At 38.9% G+C, this 15510-nt stretch overlaps 1 protein-coding gene across 1 annotated transcript; it reads right to left on the bottom strand.

Moving 5' to 3' along the window:
• Window positions 1-249: 249 nt before the first annotated feature.
• Window positions 250-13116, bottom strand: hsd17b12a (hydroxysteroid (17-beta) dehydrogenase 12a). The gene is made up of 11 exons (XM_053641039.1): window positions 12230-13116; window positions 6348-6394; window positions 5868-5943; window positions 4237-4344; window positions 3967-4031; window positions 3499-3543; window positions 3324-3358; window positions 2799-2880; window positions 2600-2665; window positions 2320-2469; window positions 250-1904 (listed from the first exon to the last, which is right to left on the bottom strand). Exons 1-11 carry the CDS (start codon window positions 12405-12407, stop codon window positions 1797-1799), a joined length of 960 nt encoding a protein of 319 aa, XP_053497014.1. The 5' UTR covers window positions 12408-13116; the 3' UTR covers window positions 250-1796.
• Between the last annotated feature and the right edge of the window lie 2394 nt (window positions 13117-15510).

Genomic DNA, 15510 nt, shown 5'->3' with positions numbered 1-15510 from the left:
AATGAACCCTCTTACTAAGCCAGATATTTTCCTCTTGCTTTCTTGATCCACAATCAAGGTCAGCTGGGCCTGCTCAGCATTTTAATACATGCCACAGAGCATAGTAGGATGTTGATTGAATCCCTGGATCATGCAGTACATCTGTCAATAACAGGCTTCTCCCCTGACCCTCCACAGTAGCTACACTATTCTCTCTTAACTTTAATATGTAACATACTTCTTAAACTACACACACACACTCTAAAAGGTCCGATAACATCTAGAATTTCCCTCCCCCCAAATTAACAGTTTCATTGTTTCTATGACCTGACTTAATAGACCTAGACTATAACCATACAAAGATAACTTACAGGACATGACACCATGTAAAATCTAACTGAGGAAGCATCCATTTTAGTGGTGTCTTTATTTAATTTTGACTCAGTTTTCATATTACACTATTCAGTCTAGTTTACACCATCTGATGAATTATTGGGGTATTCAGATGCTGTTTGAGAAATTGCATTACGCATCAGCTTGGAGAACAGTATCATCTGACCCAAAAATCTATTTTAGGAAACAAAACATAAATTAATATAATGATCATTTTCCTGGACCAGAGTAAAATCACATCTTTATTTGAAAAAGACAAACTAAATTTAAATACACAAGCATGATTTGGTGGAACAAAGGCACACATTGTATTCCATGCCTAAATATTTTGGAATGTAAACATTCAAGTTTTCCCTGTGATACAACCAGCAAGGCTCAAATACCTGAGCGTTTTCATCTGACCGGCTTTGGTTCAACAAAAGTCAAATGGAGAGTCAAATCTGGGACATAGGAAGACCCCTAAATCGAGACCTTTAATAATAAGTAAGGGAAAAGAAAGAAAAAAAAGAAAGAGACCCTCACGTGGCATAGTACACTATTTGGTCAAAGTTCTTTAAAAGAAGAAGAGAAAGAAAAAGAAAAAAGGCAGTAAGTGCATTGCTACGTTTGAGACAAAATAGCAGCTGGTAGAGATCTCCATTAACAGTTAGCAAATTCCTGTATATTTCTATAAGGCACATTATTCTGAATGATCAGTGATTAACAGTGTGAAACATGGCTCAAAAATAATAATTTAAAAAAAAAAAAAAAAAAAAAAAAAAAAAAAAAAAAAAAGCACCATTGCAGATATCTAGTAAACATAAAACACCAAAACCCCACCACCAATTTCATAAATACTAAGAAAAAGGGTACAAAATGTAAAAAAAAAAGAAGAAAAAAAAAAGTTTAAAAGGCCAATACTCAAGATCATTCAACAGCTAAGGAAAAGACAATGTATACATTTTAACTTCTGAATCATTGTAAACAAACATAACAGGGAACTGGCAACAGTGAGCAAGTAGTCAGGTGCACATGTGGCTTTTATACACAGAACCATATGTTTATGAAACCCATCTCCATTCAAATACAGTCTGCTTAGAACAGCAGTGAAAACAGCCCTCCATGCACCAATGCAACACTCTTTAGACCCTGTTAATTATAAGTTACACCCATTCCCAAATCTCACAAGCCAAAAGAGAAACTCACCAATTTAAAAGCCTAGTTTGAACTACATCATTCAACATGTCAGTGTGACCATTGTGGTCAGTAGTTCTTACAAGAACATCAAGAGGTTTGTCTAAGGAGACATTCAATACAAAAGCCTTGACACAGAACTACTTAAACACTGATACAAAAGTCAGGCATTCATACCCATACTAAGCAAACACTAAGGAAAGGACACTTTGGACGTGGTTTGTCATTTCCCTTTAGACGACATCTACAAGCTATCGCAGCTTTCTCCTCCTGAGGTAACCACCACGCAGAGCCTTGTTCATGCGCATGCCAAAGTAAATGACCAGTTTGTGAGGAACTACAACAGTGGTCAACCATCCCTGCAAGACAAACACATGGAAGACAGAAGTTATTGTTTGTTCATTCATCTTCAGTAACCACTTTAACCCAGTCAGTGTCATGAATCGAACTGGAGTTTATCCCAGGAACACTGGGTGTGAGGCAGGAATACATCATGAATGGGACACCAGTCCATCACAGAGACAATTTAGTGTAACTAATCTACCTAGCATGTTTTTGGGAGGTAACAAGAGAAGGAAATATATATATATATATATATATATATAAAAAAATATCTCACTCAATACATCACTAAACACAAGGGTCATGTGTCCCTACCAGACATTTGGTTTATAGTCAGCTTAAACCTTTTTAAAGGATTTTAAAGATGCAAACTAGCATGTTAGACTACAGCAGTTGTATTCACCATTTATGTTTGAGTAGTTATGTGCTTACCATGACTGCATGAGGGAAATAACCATTTGTCTGGTCCTGTAGCCCCACAGTGGTTAGCTCAGCAGCTACATAACGCTCGGGAGTAGGTTTGTCCAGAGTGGGTTTCCTGATCTTGGTCATTTTGGTGGCCACGTAGAAAGGCAGCACGCTCTATGGAGATAGGATTATTTAGGGCGCACAAAAAAAGCCAAACAAAAAAAAAAGGCACAGCAGAACCAAAAAGACCCTCAAAGAAAACATGCTTTACATAAAGTGCTGAATGTAAATGAAAGATTCTGACCTGAATAATAATCCCTTTGCATTTGTACTCTGCTTGAAGTCCACGGGAGAAGAAGTCAACAAAAGCCTACGATTAAAAGCAGTCAACGTTTTACTTAAATTTTTAGGGTAATGGGCACTACATGGCAGTTTACGGTTTTTATATGTAAAATGTTGCATTTAATATTCAAGTAGGTAATTGAATAAGGTAGAAGATTTGCCTTGGTGGAGGAGTAGACAGTGAGCAGTGGAACTGGGTACATGCCACTAGCAGAGGAGATGTTGAGAATCACACCTTTTGCTCTGAAACAGACAGAAGGAGTCACATATTTTTGTGCCCAGCTGAACTTCTATTGAGCCAGACAGACGACTAAAACAGGAATCAATTCTCTGACAAGACTAACAGACCACACACACAAATTATGGTTGCTTTGTGTGTTGCCATGGCACCTGCTTTCACACGCAGTACCCCTGCAGCTGCAGTAGTGTGCTTTAGCAAGCTGAGGTTGGTTCCATTTGTATGAAATTTTCCCAACACTGTGATTGGCCCTACTGATGCACATGATCCAGTCTAGCCAATCAGTCTAGCACACATTTGTTGAGGGAATAATGGGCAAGGCTAATCAACAGGCATGGACTTCAAAACAACATTTTCCTTCCCTTACTGGACTTTAGTAGAAATTCTAATTAATACTTTCGAATATGAAGTCTCCCATCTTAGTCTGAGGACAATTCTCAGGACTCACCTAGCTTCCATTTTGGGCAATACCAGACGAGTCATCTGATGAGATGAAGAGGGAGAAAAAGATTACAGAAAACCAAACAAATTAGGAAGTGTACAGTTATGTTGTTTCCCCCCCCCCCCCCCCCAATAAAAATATTTAAAATCATGCACATGAATGTATGTTTTGAAATGCTTACCTGACACACTGAAGTTATGTTGACATTTATCATTGTGTTAATGAACTAAAAAAAATAAATAAAAGACATTGGGTATTTTAAACCACCACTGATTAAGCAACAAATTAAGCAAACAAAAAAACCCCCACAAATTACATTTAATACTACCAATTTATACTTTTGCTTCAGAAACTCAAGCTGGTTTTCCATATTGTATCCGATACCAACAATAGCTTGTGAAAGGTGTGCGAAGATGTAATATACCCAAAATTAAACAGAAAAGTAGCACTGACAGAACAGACACATTAGCTAGAGCCAAAAGCAAAAGACTGATGTCTTTCATGCTAGGACTCTTGCTTTAGATTAAGCCAGAAGCCGCCTTTGACCCATGATGCCTATTTACGATCTGTTTTTCCATGACTGTGTACAGTACCAACAGCAAAAGAGTCACCAGTCACTTAACACAGAACAAGGCTTAATTATACTCACATTGTCCAGGTCAGGGATGTGCAGAAAGAACTCAGGGTAAGAGTAGGAAATGCCAACATTGTTTACTATTAAGACAAAAAAGCATTTTAGTCACAGTCAACCAAAATTAAATTAACTGACTCTGGGAAATCAATTGAGGTACAATTAAGAATTGGGTTTAAAAAAAAAAAAAAAAAAACAAAACAAAAAAAAAAAAAACACCACCCCACACAACTATTTTACTCCTGAAATTATACCACCTTCATACAATGGTAGCATAAAGTTACTCACCAAGGACTCCTATTTCTAGCCCAGCAAGTGCCGCATCAATCCTAGGATAAATGTCGATCTGACCAAAATCCACAGCAATGGTCTTTGTCTCCACATTATACAGACTTTCTGTGAGGCAGAACAGATTAAACATTGACAAGGAATTAGATGTCAGGAATTGTTTAAAAGCAGTCATGATTTCTAAAGCAGTTTCTATAAGATCACAACGATTCTTTTTCTTGAAATGGCTTTTGAGTTTACTATTTAAAGTAATCTATTTTGTGAACATACTAAAAATAACTTAAAAGGCATCACTATAGATTTTGAATAGTTTTTGACAGCAGGGGGCGCTGTGTGCCAAGAAATGAGCCACATGCATCTTCCCACACCCTTCCTCTACTTCAGTTTGACGTGCCTGCAGCAATTAGAATGCATTGTCCAAAGAATCATGTCTGAACCCCATTCGAAGGAATTATAAGGGGAAAATTCCTCTGATGCATCACACTGTACACCATTTATATGAGAAGGCACAATGGAGAAAGTGTTAGGGGGACTGCAGGCCAGTAAACATGATCTAATAAGACTATTAGATTAGCAAATATGACTTCTATTTTAAGAGAAGGCTTCCGGCTTTAAATAGCTTCGTGACTGTAGCAAAGTGGTTTTGGTGACTCCAAGCCCCCACACTACCAAGGCATTTGGTTGAGGCGTGAGCAAAGAGTGCCAGGTTTGGCAGGGAGAGACCCAGCTCGTGACTACCCATAAGCCCCCCTTCCCCTTTTCGGTGTGCCTTCAGCACGACTGTGGTTATGGCAGACTGGGTAGCTGCAGAGAGTCTTTTCCTTTTTTCACCAACCACTCATCACTGCATGGATATAAACATGGACAAAACTCTTAGTCCATAAAACAAGAGTTTAGCCAAATATCCAGGACAAATCAAATCAGAGCAGACAAGCCAACAATATGAAAGCTTTGCAGACTGAAAACACAATGATTATGTAAAGTCAGTATTAATTAATCTCTGAACTCAGAAAAAGTATTACATCTTTTCACCAGGGAGAATGTCCTCACTCAGACACACACGGTGTCTTCATTCAGGCAGTGGAGATGGGGAGGGGAGCTGACATCAATGAGCATATATACAGAAATCCTTGCACCCCATGTTCCCAGCCCAGAACATTTCCATGACGACAGTCATCAGAAAGGATTCCAGGGCTTGCAGGGAAAGCAGCGAATAAGAAAATGTTTTCATAGGTTCGGCACAAAACAATATTCAGCAAATTAGACAAATTAGGAGACAGTGTTCGTACCAATGGGGTGGGCCTGCCTGTACAAATATGGTCAGAGATGCTCCGGAAAGACCCAGTACAGCAGTGTGATGTTAAACTGAACTCTTATGAATTTTAATTAGCATGTTGTACTGTATTAGGACTAGTGTATGCAAGAGAAACCTAGCCTAGCTTTCAGTGGCAGCTCTACTGAAAGAGCTGCACCAAAGCCACCTGAAGTCCCAAGACAGATACCCAGACCTTTCCACCCGGCCCTTCTCAGGATAGCACTAAAATACCTGGCTTCATTAACATCAACACGGGTTATAGTGTGTTATGCTTTGCTGACTACCACAAAAAAAATTAAAAAAAAAAAATACATACCGAGAGACTTGGCAACATCGTCTAGCTTCTCCTGTGAGCGGCTGATCAGCATTATGGAGAATCCTCGTCGAGCAAGCTGAGAACCAAAGAAGAATTAATCAGTAATTATCCAATATAAAAACCTACTTCCTAGTCCATATTTAACTGACATGATCTGTATGTATGATCTGAATATGTACTGTAGGTGGCATGAACATGTGAACTTCCTGTTCTTCATAACAGATCTCATAAGAAATGGTAGGCTTTCTTAAAGTGATAAATGGACAGTAGCCACTTTTACAACTTCAGCAAGTTGGAGTCAGTGAGTTGCTTGACCCTGCTAGGAAGTATTTGTTGGTGTGTAAACAGAGTGGGCCCTTTTCCAGGAGTAGTCCTCTAGTTGCCCTCCCTCCCATGGTCTTAGAGAGAAACCCATCTCTTGTGATGAGTCACTATGCCTTCCATGGAGGGAGGGAAATAAATAAGTAGAGGAACGCTTACCTCCTCCGCATAGGATTTCCCAATTCCATCTGTGGCTCCCGTTACAACTGGAAAAGAAAACATGGAAGATGTTCGGAAACAAATATACAACTGTGGAACCCTTTCTATAGAAGCATGGTATTGGCAACAGCATGGTGACCATGTAGTAAAAGATTAGAAAAAAGGTTGTGTTGTGTCACACATTTGTTTAAGCCACTGGCCAGCATCTTTTCTCCTTTTTAAAATAACCTCTTAAATATTTTTAAATAATGCAACTAGATACTGCATTAGATTATGAATGTAAAGAATTTCATTCTTTTAACATAGATTGACGTGACTCAGAAGACAGCAGGCATTCACTAGAGCAAAGCTAGAAGACAGAAGTTGGCTAGAAGAAAGACGAAAGGGAGGGAGGGACTGAGCGAGCAAGCGATGACGTTCATGGAGCCCAACAGAACGGGAGGGGTGAGGAGGGATCCTAGGGACTGCCAAAAATAGCAACAAGAGGAGAGAGGGAGACTGCGTAAAGTTAAGGGATGAAGGAGAACTCGAATCTCTACCTATTTTTAAACCAATGTTAAGAATCAAACTTCAGCTCAAAAACCCAATGGGCTGAACTGCACAAAATTTCCAAAGACATTAAACATTCCTGTTAAATGACTAGTGTCATTTGGTTAAAAACTATAGTTAAAAAGGAATGTGGAATCTGTCAGATTCCACATGTACAACATTACTGTAAAAATAAATGTCAGCTTTTTAAGGCCAAGCAAGAATATATGCACATACAAGAGGCCAAAAATAGGCAAGTCCAGCATATTTCACATGTCTGGAAGTCTTAATAATAATAATAATAATAATAATAATAATAATAATAATAGGTGATCAAAAGCAGCTAATAGACCCTTTCCCACTAATCCCTGGAGCAAGTCCACAGCATTGTTTCTAGCAGAGATCCATTGCTCTCACCTAAGCAATACCATGGAGAGGAGCTACACAAACCGCCCCTTAAGTACTAGGAATGTTGACGCTTGAAAAATGGTACTCTGCATACAAAGTGTAAGCCTGCATGCATGTGTGGGGGTGTATGCCCATCTCAAATTGTCAAGTAGGAGAAGAGACAGGGCAGATGCAATTAAAAACTCCACTAAGGCTATTAAATATTGCTTACAAATCAGAGCTCTCATCTGGTTGACTGGGAGAAGAAATTGGGAGGGGGGGGGGAAATACATAAATAAAAATTCATGCTGGAAGATTGTTCTTTTCATTTCTCAGTCCCCACCCCCACTCAAACGTGATGGAGGTCAGGGCCTCTCTTCGTGAACATCACATTCTGAAATACGGAATGTCCCAGCACTGCACAGGCGCACTGGCCCTGCTTCCTAGTCTAAAAAAAGCAGCAGTGAGTAAAAATAGCTGCCGTGTCTGGAACAGCCACTGCACCTGAATACCAACAACATGCCACCCTCCCTCCATCCCCTCCATCCCCACCCACTCTCTGCTTTCCCCAGCAACCCAGCTCACCAGAGCACTTGCTGCACTACATTAGTGCAAGAACAGCACTCAAAGCCCTACTGCAGAATATCGCGCTATTCAACAGGGTATTTCCAATCGGCCAAAAAGAACACAATGAGGACATGGCTAGTCCATCACTTCAGCATTTGAAGATATGCTGATGGTATACAAATAGGAACCTTGTAACTAATTTGATATCAGATATCAGTAATATACAAGGTAAAGCAATGGCCTACGCCCTCAGACTGCATGCAATCTGTCGCATCCATCCCCCCCATTGAATAAGCTCGTCCATCTCTGGCTCTGTAGCTCTGCAGAATGTTAAAACACCCACTCACATCTCCTCCCACTCCCAAAAGCAGCTTATCATGCTTTAAATAGGCCTGTCACATGGCCAGGAAAAAAAAAAAAAAAAACTACACAGCAAGCACCCAAAATAGCTTTGCTACTTATATAAAAGGTGGATCAAAGTCAGAAATAGTACCAAGAAGTTGCACAGTTAAAAAAAATTAAATCAATAGTTCTTTTTCTAGCTCTTACCCAAAATAGAATAACCAAAATAAACTGTGTATAAAAGGCAGAATTACATATCCTATAGGGTAGATTCCAGTCTTGTCAATTAGCAAATAAATAAATAAATAAAATCTAGCCTTAAAGCCACCATGCATGCCTGAACAACAAGTATAGTAAGGCCATAAAGAACAGCTCAGACAGTAAAAGGACTACATAAATTTAACTGTCAGCTTTGGACTCAAAGTGTCAAATTTTGACAGGGAATGAATTATGATGAGAGCTGGATGATTAACTATTCAGGTTCTACTAATGGCAGGGTAAAGTACATTTCACCTTGAGCCAACCAACCAGTCACAGGAAATATTTGCACAAATAGGCATGTATTCCACTAAATGTATAGAGAATTCATGCAGAAATTGACTAGAAATAAAAGCACAACATTGATGCAAGCACAAAAACTTCTTTCAAAAGGGGAATGCCAGATGGAAGACTCCCTTTTTCAGGAAATATATAAATAAAAATGACTGAGTCGTGACAGAAGAGAAAAGAGAGGGAGGAGTCTAGGAGGACGAATGAGAGAGAGAGAGAGAGAGAGAGAGAGAGAGAGAGAGAAAAATGGCGGCTCAGATGGAAAAGAAAAGAGGAGGGGTTGAGATTTTACCCAGCATCCCTCTTCAGGACATGCAATGGGCTTGTTGGTCACGTGAATGACTGTTCTTTAGGATCCCCCCCCCTCCCCTCCTGCTCTCTGTATTGGCAGGCCCACTTTAGCTCACAGCACTCCTGCCTCCACTGGCACCATAGAGCAGGAGCCAGTCCCATTCACAACGCATAGCGCCAGCACATTCACAAGCATGCAGCTAGAGACACACACATGGCTGACATTCACTCATTCAGAGACACAGGAGAATAAATTTCATTCACATATGCTGCTGCTTGGTATGAATGGGAAATCAGCTATTCAAAAACTATAGGCAGAGTTGATTGTAGTTTTATACTAGTCCTCTGCATCTGTAAGTGTTTTATTAAAATATGCTTTATGCACTTCACTTCATTAGCTTCAGTTAGGAAAGCTTTTTAAAATAAATAAATAAATAAATAAATAAATAAATAAATGAATAAACCCAGCAGCTGTCCTTGCTGTTAAAAAAAAATCCTATGTAAAACTAAACTTTGTACAACATGTACACTGTTTAAAATTCTACAATATAAAATTGTTTAGCGTTGTGACTAGAGAGAATAATTCGGGCACTAGCTTTTTCAGCAGTAGGCTATAGATACAACTATCTAATCAAATGCATAGAACTACTTCCCTCCATAACACACAATTTTGACAGGACATCTTGATTAGCCTTGTCTATTAACCATAAACCCATTCAGACAATATATACTTAACATTAACAGGAGAAAGGAGTAGGGCTAGACTACAAGTATACACTCTTCGAAATAAAAGGTAACAGATTGTACTTATCTCATGGGAATTATCTGGAGGTGATCTCTTTGTACCTTTAATAAGTATTTTTAAACCTGGGAAGGTGCATGTGATGTACCTATAATTAGCTTTACTTACATCACTGGTATTAAAGAGATCCAATTATATACCTTTAATTGTTTTCAAAATCTACAGAATATTCAGAAGGTACAGTATGTGTACTCGATGGAACCACGCCGGCAGCAAGGAAGAATGTATATTTCAATATATTGGACATGCTCACTATATATAGCAACTTATTAAAAACACTGTAGTCATAATACACTATTGCAGAAAGTGCTGCGCTTAGTTGGGAAGAGTTGAAGTTAAAAGCACGTTGGGTAAAAGGTTAACTTCGTACGCTGCAAAGAAGCACTTGAATTTCCGGTTTGTGACTTTCACAACTTCTGTGCAATTCTCCGGCTGAACAGCAGGGGTCTCCTGATCACAGGGAGCATGGATACCCGACTAACTAAAGGAACCGCAGACTACGTTTGGAATGCGCCAACATGACTCACTTCAATAATAGTAGTAGTAGTAGTAATAATAATAATAATAATAATAATAATAAAAAATCCATCTATACATACATCCATCCAGCTATCTATGAGAATGTACGACAGTTTGAGGACTTCTGAGGACTGACCCAATAGCCTACTTTTAATTAAAAAAAAAAAAAACACCCAGTAGGAAGGGGAAACTTGTTGGTCTGGATGTGACAGGCTATTCAGTTTGTTTATACAGAGGAACCACCCTCCGTCAGTAATTAGTTTTAGGAAATCTGTCTAAACAGATATGCAGTACAATGTCTGCTTAAAAAAACAAAAACAAACAAAAAACACGACAAAACAACTAACTAATGTTCCAGTAATCTTAAAGTATGAAAATGAATACCAAGAGCCATATGTCTTTGCAAGACGACCTGCCGCATAGTTGAGAGATATTTGAGAACTTGAAACTGGCTCAATGTGACAGGACTGGCGCTGCAGGAAGGACAGGAAGAGAACAACGTGTCGCCTTCCACATGCATTCAGTCACCTCAAGCTCACCTGCGCTAGAAGATGCCTGGGATATGATTCGGAGTTGAAGAGAATGTAGGACAAGTCAAACTGGTCTCCTGATTCAGCGTTTCAGGGAGTGGCACGACTATATCAGCCCCGAAAACGCGACTAAGGGAACATGTAGCCTACCACAAAGAAAAAGAGAATGGTTCTCAGCTGCGCTCTCGGGCACGACCAAGTCTGGAGTGGAGTGGGGTGGAGGGGCTTATTGATCATGTAGCCATCATTGTATAATCAATATCCATTTGATCCAATTACGGTGAAGTTGAATTGTGTGTGTGCCACGAGTAGTCTTCATCGGGCATTTGCGAGAACCTGAAATCTACAGACTCGGACATCAACCCACACGTGGTATGGACCCGCATTATAATTAGGATTGGCGTTTTAAACTGCGTCACGTTGCCAGAACCAACATACGTGATCCTACAAAATGAATGGATTTGGTGCGGTCGCTAAAAACCTGGCCACATGAAACACACCAATTGATTAATCCCTGTCCCCCCCCCTTTTATATATATTATATATATATATATATATATATAGTAGGCTATAGCAGTGAAATAGTTAAAGGAGACTAAAGCCTGTATCAGGCGCACGGTGCCTCGGCATATGCAGACGAGAAATTGGATATGTGGGTCAGGCTGGGCAGACCAAATACTAGGATACACGATAATGAAGATGAAAAACTTTAAAAAAAAAAAAAAAAAAAACAAAAACAAAAAAAACTATTTGAACCACGATTATACACTTATTACAGATCTCCACGAGCTACAGCCTAAATTATAAAGAAAATGCACATTAATCTGTATAAAGATAGTGTTAATCCGATTTAAAAAAAAAACCTACCTAATTAATCCAACTTTTTATAAAAAAAAAAAAAAAAAAAAAAAAAAGTCATTCTGCTTCTAGAGAGCTATATTCACAGCCATGATTTAGTCTGACTTCATCTCAGTGAGTCAGAACCTGCGATTATCTGCGCACAGCCCATGAAGGTATGGCGTAATCTGTCAACCTGAGACTCTCAGCGCCTCTTTAAGGACCATACGTGTGAACACTGGGTAGCTCATTATACAGTTATTCCTTACTTATAAAAAAAAAACCTCTAATCTTATAGTCTGTACGCCTCACGTGTTTGTAGTGTGATTTAAAAAAAAAAAAAAAGGTTGTTCCAGCAATTTGTTAAAAAAAAAAAAAAGTTCAATTAGTAGGTTGGACTTTTTTTTTTTTTAATCCATTAAGTTAATTCATAGCTATTTGAAAAAGCCCCAATTCATTCACTGCTTGTTGCTCAACTTACTTAAGGGTTTCCTTTGGGATGAAAGAATGAATGAATGAATTTAACTCACCTGCCCATTTCCCCAATTTAGGGGACAGCAAATCTCCATTTCCTAGCACCCATATCCTGAAGCCGGAGAAGATGTGGTAGAGGAGCCACAGCGCCAGTGAGGCCGTGGTGACTGCACCGACCCAATACAGAGGAGTCTCAGCAAGCTGAAGCATCTTCACCACGTTCAAGTACTCCATGTAGACGCCTGGGCGAGCGAGCGTGCAGTCTAACCCACGAAATTAAGCGATATGCAATGATTAAGAGCCACAACGTGCGAGCCCCTTTATAAGCAGGTTGTAGCATCACACCCCCACAACTCCTCTAACATACTAGTCTATCCAGATTGAAGTGCACACCCCCGCCTACTCCTTCACCGCCCGAACACGCCCACATTCACCCAGGATTGGATGAAACCCTTGTCCGTTCACAGATACTCGAGGCTCTTCGGTTAATCCATGCGTCAGTCACAAAGGCTCTTTTCTTATTCATCGAGGCTTGTGTTTTAAGGGGGCGGGTCCTGTGCGGCTGTGGCTCGAAGGTGATTGGACAAACATTACAGTGGCGCTCCATTCAGACACTTTCATTGGCTGTAATTCAGAACTGGTTTTCTGTTTCGGTAAGGATTATGAAACCTCCAAATCCACGTTTTCGGTTATCAACCCCTAGTTTTTTTTATGAATGAAGTTGTTTACCTATTGGTCAGTCGAGAGCCTGTTCTCCCGCCTTCTGTGTAATGTGAGGATGATGCTATTCGGTGAGAGGTATGTATATCACATTCATTCACGGTTACTGTCTGGTGTATGACTCATAGAATACACAGAAAAAAAGGACAAGTACACCGATTGAACTACATATTCTTTGTCAGACTGAAAGCTGGGACATGAAATATAACTATTTTTAAGCATATACCCCCCCCACCGCCCCAACTATAATGTGTATAGAAACATACATTCATGATTATACAGATTGAAGCGTATATTTATTTATTTTTTGTTTATTTTCAGAAATAGGAAAAAAACTACAAGTACCAGACGCTCTTCTCATGAAACCTCGCGAGAAGATCTGGTACCTGCGTTTTACAAACACGGAAGAGCCTGAGCCTGGGATTATGTAAACATGGCATAGATAGATAGTAAGTTTCGGGGAAAGCGTGCGTTACGTGATATGAAACCCACACGAAAGTTTTACATACGCTAAAAAAATAAGCATATTAAACGATGCCAGAATTACAGCATGCATCTTTATTTCCGTCTCAGTCACCCAGATTTATCAGGCACGTGGGGGGGGGGATGGATTTCATACCACAGATTTTCTGTCTATCACGCATTCATGTCCTGTCGCCGTTCTTTCTCGAGTCTCAACACGACCTGACTTTTAGCGTCAAATTTAAGCATATAAAGATTTAGACTTTTAACTTAATGACAGGAAACGTATTCCTTACATACTACTGAGTACAAAAATGTCATGTTTTATTCCACTAAATTGTTTTGCTGTTCACATTTAATATTTTTTTTCCCTAACAATTCACAAGGTTATTTTAAACACTCTGTATGCCCCTACGCTGCATTTGTAGACAGGTCAAATAGTTCACTATGGAAAAATGACTGCATGATTCAAACACTTGGTTTAATACAGTGAGTCACAAATGAATAACACAACCCAGCACTGTGCACAATTAAATACAAGCTTTATTTATTTGAACTAAAATAGAACAGCAAAGCAAGAAGTAAAGATATTAAATAATGGCAAATGATACAGTGCCACTATGTAAAAACAAAACAATAAACATCAAATCGTTAAAATACATAATACAACACACACACACACACATTTTATATATATATATATATATATATATATATATATATATATATATATATATATATATATATATAATGATCCAATTTTGTAATACACGCATTTCAACAAACAGGACATTATCTAGTAGGATACACGATTTTAACAGGAGTATTACTAAGTTTCCTATGCTTTGCACATCTAAGATACAAAGAACATCAACACGGATATTACATTTTACAATTCCAGCGTCTGAACAGCGCCATTTCAGCTTTATTATATATATATATATATATATATATATATATATATATATATATATATATATATATATATATATATATATATATATATATATAAGTACATTGACTATAACTATAATTATACATATTTAAAATAAATCCTTTTATATTGTTAGAGACACTGTCAGCCTACTACAGCTGACGTTTGAATTGCAGCGTGGATTATAGTGTGTTTTTAGACGTACACCCCTCGCTTTGTTCCACAGATTGCCTCGTGTTTATTTTTATGTTAAATAAAATCATTCATATTCAGTATTTTAGAGATACTCCACCCAAAGGGTACATGCACACACACACCCTCGCCCTGAACCACTCTCACCCCACTTGCAGTATCGATGTTTTTACATCTCTCACCTTTCTCCTGCTTTCTGGTTGTTTTGTACATTACCATTACAATTGTCTATGTGCCTCTCGATTAAATTCATTTTGGACACTATGCCTGAGGATGTAATTGATCTTAAGCCGTGGACATATGTTAGAACTACGATGTGCTGTGTGTCTGTATCACCCTTAACATCACTATAAGCAATCAAACAATTATAGACAATTTACCTAACGTATAGTCCGACATATACACACTGAAATCTCATGTATGTGTGCAGATTTTCATTATCAGCACTTTTGCAGTGGACAGCGACCTTCTCGACATTAACTGCGCATCAAAAACCTCAAAAATAATTTTTGTAAGAATCGTCCTACTACAATCATTCACAGCTTTGCGCAGAAAACACTTATTGTCCTCTAGGACAACGTTGGAGACCCTGCATATGCACCTATTTAACAGTATCACCCTCTGCCCCTGCCACACAGCAGCCTACTTACAGACAAACCAAACACACACGCAGTCGTGCTCTAACAAGCCACATTCAGAATGTCAAATGTTTTACTTCATCCTCCAGAGTTTAGTTTAGCATACGTCTTGGTCCTTACCTTATTCTGCTTTTTTGGTTTTATTTATTTACTTATTTTTTAAATACCATACGCGTCATATACATCAAGAAACGACTGGCAATGGCAACGTCCTCAAAGTCTGCATACTGCTCCAAACGCAAGTCCTATAGAGACAGAAACTTAAATACCTGACGGTGTCAAATTGGTCCTTAATTAACCAGCTGCCCTCGACGAGTACAGAACAGTCCTAAATGAATTTCAACGCAGTTATCCAAATCCCTGCGCATGTGTTCATGACGGTCATCTGTAC

The sequence above is a fragment of the Ictalurus furcatus genome, chromosome 14 (genome assembly GCF_023375685.1).
Source record: "Ictalurus furcatus strain D&B chromosome 14, Billie_1.0, whole genome shotgun sequence".
Lineage (NCBI taxonomy): Eukaryota > Metazoa > Chordata > Actinopteri > Siluriformes > Ictaluridae > Ictalurus > Ictalurus furcatus.
This window is presented reverse-complemented; position numbering and strand designations above follow the sequence as displayed.

Coding starts and splice junctions, on each gene's coding strand:
- hsd17b12a (XM_053641039.1), bottom strand. CDS start 12,407: ATGGAGTACTTGAACGTGGTGAAGATGCTTCAGCTTGCTGAGACTCCT. Junction 6,395..12,229: donor TAAATTGGGGAAATGGGCAG/GTGAGTTAAATT, acceptor TTTCTTTTCCAG/TTGTAACGGGAGCCACAGAT. Junction 5,944..6,347: donor GGAAATCCTATGCGGAGGAG/GTAAGCGTTCCT, acceptor TTTGGTTCTCAG/CTTGCTCGACGAGGATTCTC.